Source organism: Esox lucius, chromosome 3, assembly GCF_011004845.1.
Source record: "Esox lucius isolate fEsoLuc1 chromosome 3, fEsoLuc1.pri, whole genome shotgun sequence".
Lineage (NCBI taxonomy): Eukaryota > Metazoa > Chordata > Actinopteri > Esociformes > Esocidae > Esox > Esox lucius.
The window spans coordinates 21,984,387-22,002,770 of NC_047571.1; the positions used below are offsets into that span (position 1 = coordinate 21,984,387).

Genomic DNA, 18,384 nt, shown 5'->3' on the forward strand with positions numbered 1-18,384 from the left:
GAAAGCCCTACGTAATGCTCTGTGCCAACAGCTGTGTTAGGGATTACCTCAATATCGACCCAGCGTCACTGCTTGTGGGCCGGCCATCTTCTGGATGTGAGCTGTTAATACAGCTCTTTTGTCAGACATCTTCTGGATGTGGGCTGTTAATACAGCTCTTTTTGTCAGACATCTTCTGGATGTGAGCTGTTAATACAGCTCTTTTTGTCAGACATCTTCTGGATGTGAGCTGTTAATACAGCTCTTTTTGTCAGACATCTTCTGGATGTAAACCTTCACTACAGTATTTTCGGGAAATGCACTGAATTGTGTGTGTGTGTGTGTGTCAGGTCCTCCTGGACTACAGCTGTGTTAGGAGTCTGCTGTCTAACACCAAGACCCTGAAACAGATTCTAGAGGAGGCTGTGTCCCTGCTGAAGATGTTCTGGAGGGCTGCCCTGCCCAACACCGACCACTCCACAAACAACCTTCAGAAGGTAATAAATACAGGATTTGTTACTGGTATATCAGGAATTGATTGGGTGTAATTCAGACATACATTGATTGATTGGTATGATCTTTGCAGGAGGAGTGTATGCAGGCAGAGATCTTGTCTCTAAGGGGACGTATCTCTGAGCAGGAGGAGGTTCTTCAGGGAACCATTCAGAGACTGAGAAGTACCAGCCGCACTAAGGAGAGTATGGAGAACTTCATCGTGAACCAGCGTGAGTGTCATACAGTGTTAGAACCAGGATAAGGTATTACTGGTTCAGCTTAGAGATGAAAATTATTAAGGTTAGGTTTAGGGATAGGAAATGGGGAACATGGATTTCTGGGTCAGGGTTAGGTCTCAGTTCCCAACAAGGATAGAAAGACAATTGCCTGTGTGTGTTTCTAGAAGCTTGTTTATCACAGTGAAAGGTCTTAGATGCTTTTTCACATTGTACATATTGCCCTTTCATTGCAGTATCAAGGACTCGCGATGTGCTGAAAAAGGCGCGGACTAACTTGGAGGTAAGAGATTATTATTTCCCCTTATGTTGTTTAGCCCAGAATATCCATCTTGTAAACCATATGAAATGTTGCGCTGTGTTCAATATTTGGTTATTCTGTGCCTGTGTCAGGTAGGACATTTGTTTCTGTTAAGCACACTTCCAGTCTGTTTCAAGTGTTACTTCATCCTATATGTTTGTCTCTCCTCCTTTCCCCTGAGTACCTCCAGAAGAACGAGCGGAGGATTTCCTCTCTAAGCTCCTCCTCTTCCTGTCCTTATGCTGGTAAAGGGTTTGGCACGCTGTGGCTTGGCCTGTTGTGCCTGTCATGCTGTGACATCACTGCTTTACCATCCAAACAGATCAATACAATCCATAGAAACCAGGGTCTGAAACACCTGCAGCTGTTTTAATGTATTGTATTTAAAAAGTTATTTTACTGTTATGTTAAGTGGTCCCTAGGCTTTTGAACCAGGCCTGGCTTGTTGCTCGGCCTGGGGAATTCCAGCGGCAACCTTTTTTAATATGTAAGTTTCCAGATCTCCAACAAGGCCAGACGAGATTGGAGGTGTGGCCTCGAGACTGTGGTCCCTAGCCTTTTAAACCAGGCCTGGCTTGTCACCAGATGGGGTGGAGGTGTGGCCTTGCGACTCTAAGTGTTTCTCAACCATGAAAGTAGTCTAAAATCCAGACTAAATCATGAAAGTAGTTTCAAATCCAGACTAAACCATGAAGGTAGTCAAAAATCCAGACTAAACCATGAAGGTGGTCAAAAATCCAGACTAAATCATGAAAGTAGTTTCAAATCCAGACTAAACCATGAAGGTAGTCAAAAATCCAGACTAAATCATGAAAGTAGTTTCAAATCCAGACTAAACCATGAAGGTAGTCTAAAATCCAGACTAATGTAATATTTGGTTCGGGTTTCTGTAATAAAAAGCAATTCATAAAATGCAGCTGAGATTAGCCATTTCTAACATTTTTAGAGCCAAATCTTGTCCTAAGATTTAGAGGTCCTTTTTTTAACATCCCCGTAGTTAGCAGTGACTAAACTTAGGTGAGGTTAGCTATGGCTGAAGAACCATGTGTGTGTGTTTGACTGCAAACCACAGCAGGCTGATGCTTTTCAGACTTATGTATTTACATTTAAAACAGGTTACTTAGAGTTTTTTTTTAAGACAACAGATCTTAGTTACTCAATATATTTAGAAATAACAATATAAAATATACTCTATAATTAAGCCATTAGCATTTTCAGCTTCACTTCATCTCTGCAAGCGCTTAAGCTATTGCTGTAGTTTCTTTCTAACAAAGCTAAACATACTGTGTTTCAAGCTGTCATCTTTCATTCATATTTAACTCTTAGATCTTTGGAAATTTGGAAAAACTAACCTTTGGACCCTGCTTGTGTGCAGTGTGCTTTTTTCTCCACATTTCATCACCCTATTGATTGTTATGTCCTTCACTTGAGAATGTGTCACGAGTGTAGCACTGAATATCTGTCCTCTTTCTTATCCCTGTCTTGCCCCTTTTCTCACTCCTAGCGGAAGACTATAGCCCCGCCAATGAACGGCCAACTGATTGGAGCTTCCTGAAGCCCGGTGACACCTCAGCAATGTCTGTTCAGCGACCGGGAACCAGGAAGCGCGGCAGCCAGTGCCTTCTCCAGGTGCTGACCTGATACCAGCCAGCCCAACATCACCTCTGACCTCAGCACCAGAATAGCAACGCCCCTTCCTCTGCCTCCAGCCTTACCTATCACCACATTCACCTAGCATCAAACGTCCACCTTAAGAGCACTCCTTTGTTCTCTCTCTCTCTCCTGCCGGGCAACCTGTGCCCCAGACTCCTGCCTGCACCTTGAGCCTTACCTGAACTCTTCCTCCTTTAATGTTCATCGTTTCTCCCCTCCCAACACACCAACCTGGTCTTCTGTTGGTGTCTTTAAGTTTCAGAGAATGTTGGTCTGGTTTGCTGTTTGCCTGGTTGAGCGTGAAGAAAGTGGTTTGGAAGGTGCCACTGATGGTAACAGTAATGTGCGTCCTTGGCTGCTGTAGAAGGGGTGGGATGAGGCTGCCCTTAGACACTCGCCTAAGGCCACAGGATGTGCCCAAGGGATGTGATCCTGGCTTTGTGGCTAAGGGAAACTTCAACCCGGAGCATGGTAGATTGTGCTCCTCTGCCTGGCAGCTTTTGGACAGGATAAGTGTCAATGCATGTGAATTCACGGCTAAAGAAAGGAAATGTATACAAATGTATACACAAGAAGTACAGTACACGCACATACAATATATATGTATATATATAAATTCACAGACATATGCTCAATCAGTTTCTTTCAAAACCAACATTCAATCCTCGACTGCCACAGAAATGCAAGCTTTCTCATTGTGGCATCTCATCAGTGAGGACATTTTACAAATACGGTGCAAAAAATACAATGGCATCCACCATCTAGCTAGATCTCAGTGGGGGAATGTATAGTTCTTACACTTCTAAGTATTTGTGTCCTATATTTATCTGTGGAGGATGATGCCTTTGGATGGATTGTCTGCCATTTGCCAAGGGTTCTGGATAGCAGAACAAAGGCCCTGTTCCATTTCAATCAATAGCCTCTTCCCCCAGCACCTAACCCATCACTGTTAACAGTCTGGACAGGTGAACACTATATGGCTATGGTTCTAATTAGCTCTCCAGTGATCCAGCAATGAAGGGCTGTAGGCTAAAGGAGGGGCTATGACCTGAAATGAACAGATGCCGAACACGCGTATTCAAGCTCCTCTTTAGGAGTCCTCAGATGAGCATGTGCAATAATGACGTTGTTTATGGAATGAACATGGCACGCCAGCTTTTTTTGTTTTTTGCCTGACACTGGAACTTAAGTATTGAGCCACTCTTTAAAAGTTGAAAAGACCGTCAGTGCAATATTACACTAGTTACTATCCTAAACTAACTTAGGAATACTACTGACTGAAACTTAATGTATTTTTATGCAGTGTTGATGCATGAAAGGATTTTAAAGGAAATTATCTAAGCCTTTGCTCCTGGAACAGGGGATCACCAATACTTGCCAAAGTTTGAACTTTGAACTTTTCACGTCCTTGTTTGTCTTTCCCATGCGAATGGCACACTGTAGGCATGATGTGATTCTATAAGATCACCATCAGCCCAATATATGACATCATCTATGACATCATGATGGCGATATCATTTCATTGGCTGCTCTTTGAGAGTCATTTGAACAAGTGAGACGGTAACCGTTAAATAATCTCGTCATAAATGGACCAAACTTTTCAAAAAGAGAATATTTCGCACTGGGCTTCTATTGCATTGTGAATCACAAAAGCCTGAACTACTCCTGTGAGAGATTATCCAGTATAACCGAATATTTTTCTGATAAATTTCCATTTGACTTTGAGTTGTCTACACTCAGACCGTCACTGCATTCCCATGGGGTTTTGGGCAACATGTTTCTTCTCTTAGTTAATACAAGCTTTGGCAGGCTACTGGTGGGACCAATGTTAAAAGGTGTTTCTTCCTACGCTGCTTTTGAATGTTTTCTGTATTATTGCTGTACATTTAGCCATTTTCATGCTGTGAATGTGCTTTTTCATTGTATTCTGTTGAACTTTTTGTAAGTAGATTATCACCTCAGACCATTGCTCTATATGCAAACATTGACTATCTGGGTAGCTGTGCAATAGCTATAGAGTACACAGTATCTAGTTATTTTGATGTTAAACATCACTGTATTAAGATATTTTGCATCTTTGAGTGTATTATTTTCTGCTTTGTATGGTTTATTGGTTGTGTTTTTAGATTATGCCAGATGTAATAAGCTAGTCACATATCAATTATAAAATCAATTATAAGTATATGCCTTTTCTTAGAGAAACCAAAAACAATATAATTACTGACACACCCAGCTATTATTAAGCTTTGGATAATGTTGCTTTGCTTACCTTTAGAATTAGCTTGGGCACTGCAATTTGCTTCCAACAGTTACTAGGGCTTGGTGTTAATACTAGATAGACAAGTTAAACATATCAAAGTAGATTTTCCAACATGGTCTTATTTGCACTTCACTCAGTTGAAAATCTCTTGATGTAAATTGCCAAACTCTACTCTAAGAAGTAAAAACCTCATGTCTGGTTCTTTTGGAAAATAAGTATTTGAAGACTTTGAAATTGAATTTCATATCAAAGCAGAAAGGATTGTCAGATAAGATAAGAGTAGAACAGTTTATTGACAGAAAGTTTTAACCATGCCATTTTACTATGCGTTCTTTGGAAAGGAATGAAACAGCAGTATGTAGCTGTGTCTAGCAGTATTTGTATATATGACGCTATATATTCGAAAAGCAGCTTGGTTTGTCAGGTTCTGTGTTTTAAGAAGCTAACGAGCTCCTCCATGGGCTCTGTTTCTGAAGATGGCCAATGTGTGTACCTGGGCCTGCGTTGTGTTACCACAGTGCTATGACAAAAAAGGCTTTTGCGTTAAAATGACAATTAAAAGAAAATCCTAAAAAGCATTTCTTCACTTTGATGATGTGTGCCTGTGAATATAGAAACATCTCAACCTATACGGATATATGATTTTTCTGTTCTGTTTCCTATAGCCTAGATATAGCAAATCAGATTTAATACAGTCAGTGAGTGATTAAACAGAAGGGAAAACACTAGGTACAACTGATATTTCTGGGTCACCTTGCCCTCCCTTTTTATTTGGGTGAAAGAGCTTCAACACTACCAACATCATGATGCTGCAAAGCATTCTGAAAATATTTGCTTTCAAACTTATACAGCACTACAACATCCAATAGTATAATAAACAGTGTAAGATACTTCTGACAAAAAGCAGTGTCTTTTCTCCGTTTCTTTAAATAAAATCTTATAGATCTTTATATCATCTTTGGAGTATATTACCTACTCACAGTAAAACACATTGATTATTGGTAACACAAGCAAAAGATCTCCAAACAAAATCTTGAAATGTCGGCCGTAAAGTTTTTTCCCCACATATTTACACTTATTAAATCAAAATGATTATATTATTAATAAAACAGACAAATCCTTTACAACATTTCCATACCAAATATTCCACAATTAAAGGACTGAGCAAAAATGCAAAAAACGACAGCTTTAAAATATATAACTGATCAGAACACCAGCATGTTCTAATGCTCAGGCCACAGAAATGAAATGAAATTTTGTTTTAATCATAATGAAAAATGTAAGTTTTACCCATTGTTATAATACTAAATAACCTTTGTAGAAAACTCAGCAACCTCATCAAGAGGTTTTTGCCTTTTGGTATTGTAGCGAATGGTGGGACCGGGAAGCAAAACCTGAAAGGGAAACACCCTATGCATGGTGCCAATAGGACATAACTGTTCATACAAAACATTACATTCATGCACAACATTCAAGACAAACTATTATTTGGGGTGTAGGCAATGAATACTGCAGATGTATCATATAAATAGATTCCTACTGAATAAATAGAAAACAGCAACAAAAACAATGGACACTGAGGCCCAATGGATACAGTACAATATTAGCCTGGATCACTTCTTTATCATTCAAGAGTTTGACTCAAAGCATTAGACGGAAACAAATTAGTACCCAAACTGGATGGATAACCAAAGTGCTTACAGCATTGTGTCATAAAGGCAAAAGCAGAAACAAGCAGCCACGACCAAACATTCCACAACTACAACCCCTAATTAATATTCTGTCATTAATGTCTCCTTTTTAAAGGGAAAGCTTTACATTAGTTTAAAGCTATTGTGATATTAGTGAATCCTATGGGTTTGAATAGGCCATACCAGAGCAATGTATCTAGAGTTTGGCAAATGCGCTTTCTGCATTATGAAGCATTGTTATGAAAATAACATTCTATGGCAGCCAGGTTAGCGCCACATTAACATGACATGGGTGATGTTGAGTCAGTCCAATACATACGCACTCACCTACTTAATATTATATGTGGTATAGAGGTCAATGGATTTCCTTGAATAAAACCAGTATGGAGATGCCGTGGAAACGCAAAAGATATATCAAATCTAACTTGAGTAATCACAATGAGGGCCTTTTAGGATAAATATAATGAATATGACAACATGACCGATGAATACTCAAAGTCTGTGAAAGTCTTTAAAGCTTACAATCCACTCCATGTACTCAATGTGACAAAGTCTAGCCTCCAATTTTCAAATATGAACTTTCATACCTAAATAAGCACATGGCAAACAAAGGATTTGACCTTGATTCGATAACCCTGACAACCTCCCCCAAACCAGAATTATGCAAATCCTTTTTAGTTTCCCAAGAACAGGTAAGTGTCTGTTTTATTTTTCCAGACTAAATGAGTCTGTCAGAAGTTGATAGTCCGTCTAAATTCCTAAAATACAGACTGTAATTCCAACCACAAAATGTCTTAACCTCAAAATGCAACTTACCTAGCCAAATGTTTGTTTTCAGTCTATTTCCAAGCTCCACATATAGTCATTGAAAAACCTTATTTCCAACAATCAATGACTATCTCTGCTCATTCCCAGATACTTCCTCCCAAACAGACAGCACCTTTTCCACACGTCTTGTGACGCAAACACCAGTCTTGACACTAACGTTGATGTGGGAAAGCTGGCCGTATTGTGCTACAGTGGATGCAAAGCAAGCGTTTGTCTGTATGATCACACACAAGCGTTTGTCTGTATGATCACACACAAGCGTTTGTCTGTATGATCACACACAAGCGTTTGTCTGTATGATCACACACAAGCGTTTGTCTGTATGATCACACACAAGCGTTTGTCTGTATGATCACACACAAGCGTTTGTCTGTATGATCACACACAAGCGTTTGTCTGTATGATCACACACAAGCGTTTGTCTGTATGATCACACACAAGCGTTTGTCTGTATGATCACACACAAGCGTTTGTCTGTATGATCACACACAAGCGTTTGTCTGTATGATCACACACAAGCGTTTGTCTGTATGATCACACACAAGCGTTTGTCTGTATGATCACACACAAGCGTTTGTCTGTATGATCACACACAAGCGTTTGTATGATATTTTATGCCACACCTCGCAGTATTCTGATTCAGTGAAATAAAAAGATGACAAATGCTCGGTAATGGCTAATGTCATTAGGTTGGTGCTCCATGGTGATATGAGCGGTGCGCATTAGCCTGGGGAATGTTACCTAAATGGAAATCCAGCTGCATACTGAATGGGGAGATTGCACAAGGAATGTCAAGGATTGCCAGCTAGGAGAAAATGTACATTTTCAGATAAAAAAAGGGGGTTAGGGTAAGGGTTCCAGTTATCCCTAACTGTTTGGATTCCATTGACCTTTTACCACATTTATGTACCTGTATATTTGCGACAAAAACATCTACAACATATGGCTTTGGGATATACTATACAATACCCATATATTGTTAAGAGTTTAACAGAAATCCAATTCAGTAAAATGGAAAGCCTATCCAATTACATACCATGCTTTTATTACTGTGCATCAAGAAGGAAGACCCTTCAAGAACCATTGAGTAGAGTTCCTATTATTACTAACTACAGTAATAGCAGTGTAAAGACAGTAATATTCAAGGGCCCTCCTTCCATATCCATGTTCTTTAAAAGCTGATTTAATAAATATCATCATGATTGTAATTAGTCCCATCAGCAGACATTTGACCAAAGCTTAACACTCTCAATGGCACCAATTGTTCTTTCTACACACCCACATGCAAACAATATAAGTGGAGCAAACATAAACACACACAGCCCCTCACTACTTCCTTTCCTTATTGCTATCAACCTGTGGATTTATCATGGTAAATTGCCACAGTAAACGTACAGTATTTCTTCCTTGAGAAGGGGCCACAGGCCTGAGTCACAAACACGGCCCTATTCTCTACATAGCGCACTACTTTCAGCCCTTCTGGAGCCCTGAAGATCATTACACAGAAAAGGTTGTGACTTGACATGCGCCTCCGGTCTAAGCCAATGGGGACCCAGCTCATCGGTACATTGTTAGTTTAGTGCAATGTCAGCTACATGTGATGGTTGTACCAAGTAGAGTGTTAACATGCTGCCCTCTACAGTACACACGGTTTAGATGGGCTTGTATAGCAGAGATGTGACATATTTCTTCTTATATCTGTGAGTCGCACTGAGCACCATCACTCCATCCTGAGGAACAGGGAAAAGGGGAGTGAGACGGTGAGGGAGTAGGAGAGACATTATGATGACGACAAAAAAAGACAGACACAGAGGGGGTTGCTACTCAAGCCATAAATTCAGCAGTAGGAATTAGAACGAGGTCTGATGGAGAACCAGGAGATCGCTCGAGTCCGATTGGATAGTTTTCTATCTATGTCAACTCATGGCACTTTCCTTTACTTAGCACGGGCTACCATACCTTTATTGAGAGAGCATAAAGATGGTTGAGCATCACATGGTTGGGTTCAGGCAGCAAGGCTGGGTCACACTGGAACAGGGAGAGAGTGACAATCCAAAAGGGTCCAATTTCATAATGACGACACAGCAATGGGAGGAAGACAGAGGGAGACTGAGAAAGGACTCTTACGGAGATGTTGGTGTCCTTGTTGAGGATGACTTGGAGGAGATGGGGCGGCAGGATGGGCGGGGATTTGAAGCGCTCCTCAGGTCTGAACATGTACTGGTCCTGACCATAGGGCCCTGGAGGAGAGCTGGACAGATCTATGCACAGGCAAACCCATACACCTTGTCATTCATTTACTCTAATAGAAAATACACTTTTTACTCTAACAGAAAAGACAGTTTTTTGTGTTCACCAACTCCCCTAACTTATCCTAAGCACCGGGTCATGAATAAATAGGAACTCCTTTCTTCAGAAAAGCAATGGCCGACATGACAAGACTGGTTATGTAAGAGGGAAACACTGCTGAAAATCAGTGATTACTGTGAGGAAGGAAATGTTTTTTAATGATGTGGAAGCTCATGGTTAGTACAGGGCTATACTCATTAAAAAAAGAGGACTGCAGTATCTACTAACCCGAGGTATCGGTGGACTCCAGGGAATCCACTTGCAGAGCATCAAACACCTCAAAGTCTGACTGCTTCACCTGAATCAGGTTGTTGATGGTACCCAACTGGCTGGTCACCACTGGCTGCAGGAAGGGGTGTTATAACAGAGTTCATCAGAGGTTATAAAGAATTAATAACAAATCCAGTATGGCTAGAGAACCAAAACCATAGCTGCAAATAACAATTTTGAAAACGTTAAATATATCATTAAAAATCATACATTCAGGTTACCTTAAAAATATATATATTAATTGCAGGTCAGTTCAAAACTGACCTGCATGGGATAGGCCTTGAGAAATTAAAAAATAAATACTACAAGTGTCTAAAGCAAGTATGAGGAGATTACACGTCAATGCAAACTGACAGACGGACCAGGGAGAATGTTTAAATTGGGAATATCTCAGGGACTTGGAACAATTTTGTAGAAAAAGATTATAACTTAAAACATTAACTGCATATGTTCTGGTCATGGGTGTATATCATCAATCTATAAATCTGAAAATAAATGCAGCAACTAAGGACTGTAGTTTTTACAAGAGAGACCTGAGTTGCATCACACACAAAAACATCACTGACAATATTCTGCTATCGCGGTCATATTTCACTTAAAGACAGATCTCCACGTAAGTTTTACCTCTGATGGGTCATGGACCCACTGTCCGTCCACAAAGAACTTGTACTGATGCTCTCCTTCTGGCAAGTCCAGGATCGCTACAAAGTCATTGTGGCTAGAGAGAAAAATCTATATTAATGCACTGTAAATGCAATATTAAGCAAATCCAAATGTTGTAACTCATAAAAGTATAATCTACCTCTTATTGAGAGGGATCTTGTGGCCCCAGTTGTTGAACGAGCCAGCGATGTAGACCTCTTTCCCTCCCCCAGCCCAGCGGATAACTGTGGGTCTGGACTGAGGCCCTGTCTTCACTAGATCATCCAGGTCAGGCTCCTCCTTATCGGACACCTGACGAGATAAAAGAAACTAAATTGAGAATCAGAATCAAACAGAGTGTTGGAATTACAGGGCATATATGGTCTTAGATCCGGTTTAAGTCATTTTCACTTAATTTTTCATCAATTGGTTTATTAATACAAACACCACGGGCCAGAAATACATTGGCCTCCTCTCCCTATCTAAATGGGTAGCTGTAGTTCTAAAACAAACATTTCATCAAACTTTTTTAATATAACTTTTTAATCCAATCCATCAAAACACATGGATATAAATGGTCATATGCTTATAGTTTAAAATACTGACATTGCAGCCCTTTCATCTGGGAAAACCCGCTAACATTGTTCATTTAGAAGTATAAATAAGAAGTTAAAAAAATAAAAAGATTTTCAGAATTAAGAATATGTCAAAAATAAATACGTATAATTGGAAAAAGTTTAATCTGGATTCATTTTGACTGTTGAAAAACAACCCTTGCTATATTATGAAATTAGCTATAAAACTAGGCTCCAGTGATGATGAAAGAAGGGCCTGAGTGAAAAGGTTTGGGAACCCACTGGTCAGGGTAAAGTTTGGAGGATTCTTCACAGCCATCCCAGAAATAATTCCTTTGTTCCATTGCACTGCAGTGGTACCTTGGAGGGCTCCAGTCCATGCGTGTTGAAGATGTTAGGGTCATCGGTGCTGTCCACCATCTTGCTTGGCTCGTGATCTTTATCACTGCCCCGGCTATCGGAACGATGGGCCTTGGTACCATGGCGGTCACCGGACATCCGGTCACCTGTGTTACCCATGATCCTGCACTCAGTCTCTAGCCGGGACAAGCTGAAAGAAAACTGTCTTCATCACAACCTTATAAACCATATAGGTCGCCACAATCACCTCGGAGTATTTTTGTTTGTTGCAGACTTGTTGGATTACTTAAAAATATTTAAGAATATCAATGATATAGGCTTGAGCCCTTGAATTGAGGTGGAAGAGGCCTAAGCAAGGGGATTGGATGTTGAATCAAATTGTTAAGGCTTGTAATTTCTACTCTCAGAATAGTCCGCAAATCTGCTATTAGTGTGCGGTTAGTGGTATTAGTAAAATAATAATGACTTTGTTGGCTAGTCCTGTTGTAGCTACGTAAAGTTAGCTACAGTAGTTACTGCGGTGTTCAATTGACAGTAGCTAAATCTAATGTTACCAGAAATGGAAGTACTACGTCCCAAGACCGGCAGCTGGTGGTGGCAGTCCAAGTCGGACAAATCAACAAGTTACAATTACACCTCTCTCAAGCAGTTTAGCACTGACTATATTCAGTAGTCTACTGTGAATCGGATTAGAGAATTGAACAAACCGCTCAGGCTAAAACTAACTAACGTTTTTGCTTATAGTGACTAGTTACCGGCGTTAGCTAGCTAATGACGTTACCGTTACTCGCGTTAGGTTAGCTAGTTAAATCTACTGTAGCTAAGTCTCTCCCCGCCTGTTCGCAGCAGGAAATATTTTTAGCTGACGCAACACCTGGCCTAAACTTGAGTATGACATGCCAACAAGTGTTATTAAGATAACATCATGCCATGACATTTAGATTAAATCGATTCTGTAAATAACAGTTACTCACCAAATGACAAAACTGAAGTTTGTTTACCACAATAGCTATGTCTTCTTCAACAACATAAACATTCTTCACAATGCTTATCAGCTGGGAGGAAGAGGCGGAACGAGAGCCCTAACACAAACAAAAACTGTCCTCACCAGACGATAAAAGGGGGTTGTCCAACCACGATATTTTTACGACCTAGCCATCGCTTCAACCACTTTCGCTCGGGGAAAAAGCTCAAATCAAGGGGACCAGCTGAAAGGGTTGAAATTGTAGCGTTCCCCTGCTCAGACTTCGAATGCATCAACCAATGGTTGCGTATTGACAACAGACAGCCATCTTGGATGCGGTCTCCATGTTAATATCGTTTATACAAACGATGTATGTATATAGTAATATATAATATGATATATATCATAACCACAAGCGAAAGTGTAGGTTTTGAGGAAAAAGCATTCGCTTAACTCCAATCGCAAAATAAACATGACCTATACCCTCAGCCCTAGACTTGTGTTTTACATCTTCAAAAATGAACTTTTAAATGCACTTGCCCCAATTATGAGTGATTCAACACTGCAAGTGAGATGTACATTTTAGCGGCACGTCTTATGTCATCAAAACTGCATTCGGTTTTGTTCTGAATGTCCAAACTGCATTCGGTTTTGTTCTGGATTTCCATTAGGGAAAGTAGCCAGGGCAAGTGCATAGGGACTGTCTACTTAATGGAGTCAAGCCCATAGATATAAAGCATTGATGGGACATTCTGATTTATCTACTTTTCTATTATCTATGGTCCAGCCCACCTGAGGGTCATGGCATACCGGATACAGCTCATGTTAAGTGACATCACACTCCCGGGAGAATTTGAAGCTTGTCAGGCAATAACCTTGTCTTACCAAAAGCATCAATTATACAAAGGTCGTATGTCAACACAAAAGCATTCTCCAGCAAATGGAATGACTCGTAAAAAATATGGCTTACATTCTGTAACAACAGACATTTCCTGTTTGCTTTTATACAGAAAATATATTCATTTTTAAATTAAAGCCTGTTGATAATATACTTTTAGAATGGTTTACAGTATTTGTGAAACATTACAGTACACTTCAAATAATAATTTATATTGCAGGAAAAAATCAAGAGAGTGTTGCCTATGGAGAATGGCTTACATTTGTTTTAATGTTTTAATAAAATGTGGAGGAAGTGAAGGGATCTGAATACTTTCCGAGGGCACTGTTTGTGAATATCAGGTATGCCTAAGCACCATGTGTCCATAAATTAGGATGTAATTTTGTGTCTTATGTTATATTGGATTGCAAATTGTATTTCACTGGCTTGAACTTCAATCAAATGTATTTTGTATTTCACAAAATACTTGTAACCAGTGCTGACAGAAATGTGTTCTTGCTTTGGGTGCTGCTTATTAGAATATTACCCAGCAGGCTTTGTTTTAACATTTATTTTTAACATTTACATTTTGGAAGTTAAATTTGGATTTGAAGTAGATAAACACATACCACATTCAATGCAGGTAAAAATAGTTAACAGTGACACCAAAATGTTGTCAAGTTGAAGAGTGTTCCTGGCAAAAAAAAATAAATAATAATAATTCCTATTCTTTGCAGAATTATTTTATGTTTTCATACATTTGTTGTAAGGGTAGTAGGTAATTGTATCGTGTGCCCATTTTTGGATATATAGACCAGTTAACATACACAGAGAAAACTTAATGGGTAAGGTTTGTTACTTAGCAGTCAGTATGTGCTCTACAATCCACAAACAGAAAAGTATTATTCATTTTTTGTTATCCTTTATTTTATAAACAGATGGTCTCACAATTTGTGCAATTGGTTGATCTCCAGCATGGTCATTCTTTGTGTTCTTCAGAAATGTCATGAAATGTAAAAGAGACATTAAGTCATTATTTAATAAATCTTGTAACTAGATATTTTAAATAATTATAATGACTGAATCAATACATCACAGTAGTGTATGTACAATAACATATTTTACAGCATGGCTCTGATGTAGACAGTAAAACTGATTATTTCTTCTAACAATACCCATTACCCACACACACATTCGAGGTCTCGGGAACAAACACAGAAAATCACAAGCAATACAAACATCTAACCACAGCTTACTAACCAGCAGTCCAGTCAGACACTTGGTGAGGTGGTGAAAGCCTTGCTTGACTTTACTCTTTGACATCTTTTTGGCGTCATCTCTGGATAACTCAGCTTTGGACTCACGGCTCTTTTTGACAAAATTGGGGATGTTTGGAGGGGCTGATGATGCTGAACATGTCTGTATGATGTCACCATTGGTTGTTCTTATACGTTGTGAAAAGCAGCTCTGCCTCAGGGCCTTTTCTGATGGTGCAGAGACGAGGGGGGATCCATTTTCATTGGCAGTGGGGTAGAATAATGACGGTCGTCGGATAAAGCTCCTTCTGAGATTCTAGGTATAGTCAAGGGGTAAAGTAACACATCAAGTTCTGTAGCTCAAAACCCATGTAAGATTCTGATACAAAACATATTATGTCCTGCATAAACAAAACGATGCTGACAAACTAGATTTCAACAGGGGTTTCTAAATGGTGGCTAACCATGGTGCTGGAGACCTACAAGGTTCAGCCAATCAACAGTCTTCAGAAATAGAAGGCAGGACGAATGAGTTACTACTGGGTTGAGAAATTATCTTTAAGTTTTAAGGACCAGGGTTGGAGACAACGGGGGTTTTCTGATGCGGACCTTAATCTCTCCAAGATATTCTACGACAGAGTGGAACTCTTCAGTGAATGCATCCGCCATTGCTCTGGCTTGCTCATGCCGATTCCTGACACTGGATGGTTTCTCCTTCCCATCTGTGGCCTCCTCATCACCACTGATCCCAGGGGAGCCCAGTTCCCCAGGAGCTATAGGGACTACAGGGGTCATCACTACCTTGCTTCTGGGTGACTGGGGAAGGGACTGAGGAGCGTAGAAAATTTGTTACAACTTCCTTTTGGTACTTTTATTAAACGTGTTTTGGTTTAGCATTAAATATAAGTTGAAGCTGAGATCTGAAAAGCAGAGAAGCATTAATTGGGTTAAATTGTACTGCAAGCTACACCATCTGTATTGTCCTAAATATGGATTCTAAACACCCTAGTGATTATTTATTGAATGCCATGTTCCGCTTTATTTTCTCTCTTATAAGGCAGTTTGCATTGGCCACTTTTGGGTACAGTGTATTGCATTGGAGCCTATGAAGTGGGTGGTTCAAATTGTGTTGCTAGCAATACCCTCTAAATTGCCCCACGAATTAACTTGCATTCTGGACCACTTCACTTTTTTTCACCAGTCTGTACATTGAATGTTTTAATGTTGTTCTAAAAAACGCGTTTACTTTAAACCTTCACATTTTCCAATTCAACGAAGTCCATCGAATTTGCTATAACACTACATAACAATAGCCACCGGTTACAATTTACTAGATAGAACGCATTACACACATAGCAATGTTTGGACATGGGCGCTTTTATTTTTGAGGTTTCGTCATTACCATACGCTTGTGACAATATAGTACTGCTGTCAGATATAGTAACTGGCTGACAAAAAAACGAGTGGCTGTCTGTTATCTGCAGGCAGGTGCGTGAATTGGCATATTACGTAATGTATAGAATGTGGCAGGATATTATACTTTACGTAGAGAACGCCATTTGGGTCTTGTCAAAGCTAACACTTTGGACAACGCTGACTGGACAAGAAAAACGCTAAGCTCACTGAATAGGTACAATTACGTATCGTCAAAAGGGTAGGAAAACAATCCTGGCTGGTAGCCATGACATACATACACATTTCCCCCCAGCGCTTATGGTGGCACCTCTGGTTAATAAATCTACTAAATGGAGGCGTTGTATAATACAATGAATCCATTGACAATATAATGTGCATAATGTTTAGATAAAATTGATCTTAATTTTTACTTTCCACTGTTAAATGTACACATCTATAACTTTTGCCTTGATATGGGTAATTCATATTGAAAAGTCTTACGATTTTCTTAACTCTCCTGATGTTTGGGCGATAGACATCTTTTCCTGTGTCCTCCTCCAAATCTTCAATAACCCATTTAAGTTCTTTCACCAGGGGTTTGTCCTATACAAATAGCGAGACGAGACAGTATCTTTTTTTATATTATTGAAAGCTCAATTAACACGATAAACACCTAAACTTACCATAGTTGTAGATCAACAGCAAACAATACACAGAAAAGCATTTTTTAAATCTATTTTGTTTTATGACAAACAGATCGATCAGTGATTCACGTTGTACTGATTACGTCAACAGCAGTTCGGTTCACCGTTCTTGGGCTGTTTGTGATGTTTGGATGTAGGTAGCTAAATGGATGTGCATATAAAGCTGATTGACACTTCAATTAGCAAAAACTGCTACAAACTTGTGGATGTGTTGTAAGATCTTTAGTTGGAGATGCTCACGTGGTTAAGACACAACTCACAAACCCGCAGCATGTGCAAATGATAAACGCCTCCTGAACATTATGTGCAGTCGAGTCGTGCATTTATTTTATCTTATTAATTTTTGCCATGCTTTATTCATTTGCAGTACATGCTTAAACACTTAAACATATCATGTTACCCCAAAAACAGACGTACTTAGAGAATGGGTAGGAAATATGCTGAGTCGCCACTCTTATTAATAAAGATGTAAAAACCTTATACCTAAACACTAGATTGTTTGATCTAGCTAATGAACATAAATAATGAATATGGGTTTAAAGTGCAGCCTTTCAGCTTTAATGTGAGAGTATTCACAACCAAATTGGAGGAAGGGTTTAGGAATTACAGCTCTTTTTCAAGGGTCCAAAAGAAATTGGACAATTGACTCAAAAGCTGTTTCATGGAAAGGTGTGAACTGTTCCTTCATAGTTTCTTCATCAATTAAGCAGGTAAAAGGTCTGGAATTGATTCCAGGTCTGGCATTCACATTTGGAAGCTGTTGCTGTGAACCTACAACATGCGGTCAAAGGAGCTCTGTGCAAGTGAAACAGGCCATCCTTAAGCTGCAAAAACCAAAATCCATCAGAGAGATAGGAGAAACAATAGGGATGCCCAAATCTACAGTTTGCTACATTCTGAGAAAAAAAAGAGCAAACCGGTGAGCTCTGCAACACGGATGATTGTAGAAAAACCCCTTCACCACTACCATAAAGAGAAGACTTTCAAGGGATTAAATACAGATGCATGCAAACCATTCATAGGCCTCAAGAATAGAAAGGCCAGATCTAAAAATGCCAGGCCAGTTCTGGAACAGCATTCTTTGGACAGAAAAAACTAAGATCAACCTGCACCAGAATGATGGGAAGGGAAAAGTAAGGAGGCGGCTTGAAACGGCATACCACATCATCTGTAAAACACAGTGGAGGCAGTGTGATGGCGTGGACACTGGGTCACTAGTGTTTATTGAGGATGTGACAGAAAACAGAAACATCCGGATGAATTCTGAAGTGTATAGGGATATATTGTCTGCTCAGATTCAGCCAAATTCCACAAAGCTGATTGGACGGCGCTTCACTTTACAGGTGGACAATGACCCAACGAAGTGGAATATTCTGCAATGGCTGAGTCAATCACCTGATCTCAACCCCATCAAGCTGCATTTAATTTGTTGAAGACAAAACGTAAGGCAGAAAGACCCACGAACAAACAACTGAAGACAGCAGCAGTAAAGGCCTGGCAAAGCATCACAAAGGAGGAAGCCCAGTGTTTGGTGATGTCCATGCATTCC

At 39.7% G+C, this 18,384-nt stretch overlaps 3 protein-coding genes across 10 annotated transcripts in view; 1 reads left to right on the top strand and 2 right to left on the bottom strand.

Moving 5' to 3' along the window:
* Positions 1 to 5,502, top strand: part of LOC105021153 (myomegalin) — a 51,958-nt gene extending 46,456 nt beyond the window's left edge. For 5 of the 6 annotated variants that reach the window (XM_029118814.2, XM_029118809.2, XM_029118811.2 and 2 more), the window contains 5 exons: positions 330 to 476; positions 566 to 704; positions 947 to 993; positions 1,202 to 1,256; positions 2,516 to 5,502. In XM_029118814.2, coding sequence (XP_028974647.2) covers positions 330 to 476; positions 566 to 704; positions 947 to 993; positions 1,202 to 1,256; positions 2,516 to 2,652 — 525 coding nt within the window. In that variant the 3' untranslated portion in view covers positions 2,653 to 5,502. The remainder of the gene's footprint in view (positions 1 to 329; positions 477 to 565; positions 705 to 946; positions 994 to 1,201; positions 1,257 to 2,515) is intronic. The other variant, XM_029118812.2, reaches the window with a different exon arrangement.
* prkab2 (protein kinase, AMP-activated, beta 2 non-catalytic subunit) lies at positions 5,199 to 12,957 on the bottom strand. 3 transcript variants are annotated; one of them, XM_034291410.1, is made up of 8 exons: positions 12,748 to 12,957; positions 11,640 to 11,829; positions 10,865 to 11,016; positions 10,687 to 10,780; positions 10,021 to 10,135; positions 9,571 to 9,704; positions 9,403 to 9,471; positions 5,199 to 9,173 (listed from the first exon to the last, which is right to left on the bottom strand). In XM_034291410.1, exons 1-8 carry the CDS (start codon positions 12,894 to 12,896, stop codon positions 9,096 to 9,098), a joined length of 981 nt encoding a protein of 326 aa, XP_034147301.1. In that variant the 5' UTR covers positions 12,897 to 12,957; the 3' UTR covers positions 5,199 to 9,095. The 3 variants fall into 3 exon arrangements, with proteins under 3 accessions (XP_034147301.1, XP_010886499.1, XP_019897116.1); XM_010888197.5 differs by having other exon boundaries at positions 12,614 to 12,955; XM_020041557.3 differs by lacking the exon at positions 12,748 to 12,957 and adding an exon at positions 12,194 to 12,433.
* A 1,429-nt stretch (positions 12,958 to 14,386) lies between these two features.
* On the bottom strand, positions 14,387 to 16,892 carry LOC105020865. The gene is made up of 5 exons (XM_020042935.1): positions 16,815 to 16,892; positions 16,633 to 16,734; positions 15,346 to 15,564; positions 14,741 to 15,052; positions 14,387 to 14,473 (listed from the first exon to the last, which is right to left on the bottom strand). Exons 1-5 carry the CDS (start codon positions 16,815 to 16,817, stop codon positions 14,387 to 14,389), a joined length of 723 nt encoding a protein of 240 aa, XP_019898494.1. The 5' UTR covers positions 16,818 to 16,892.
* Positions 16,893 to 18,384: the final 1,492 nt, after the last annotated feature.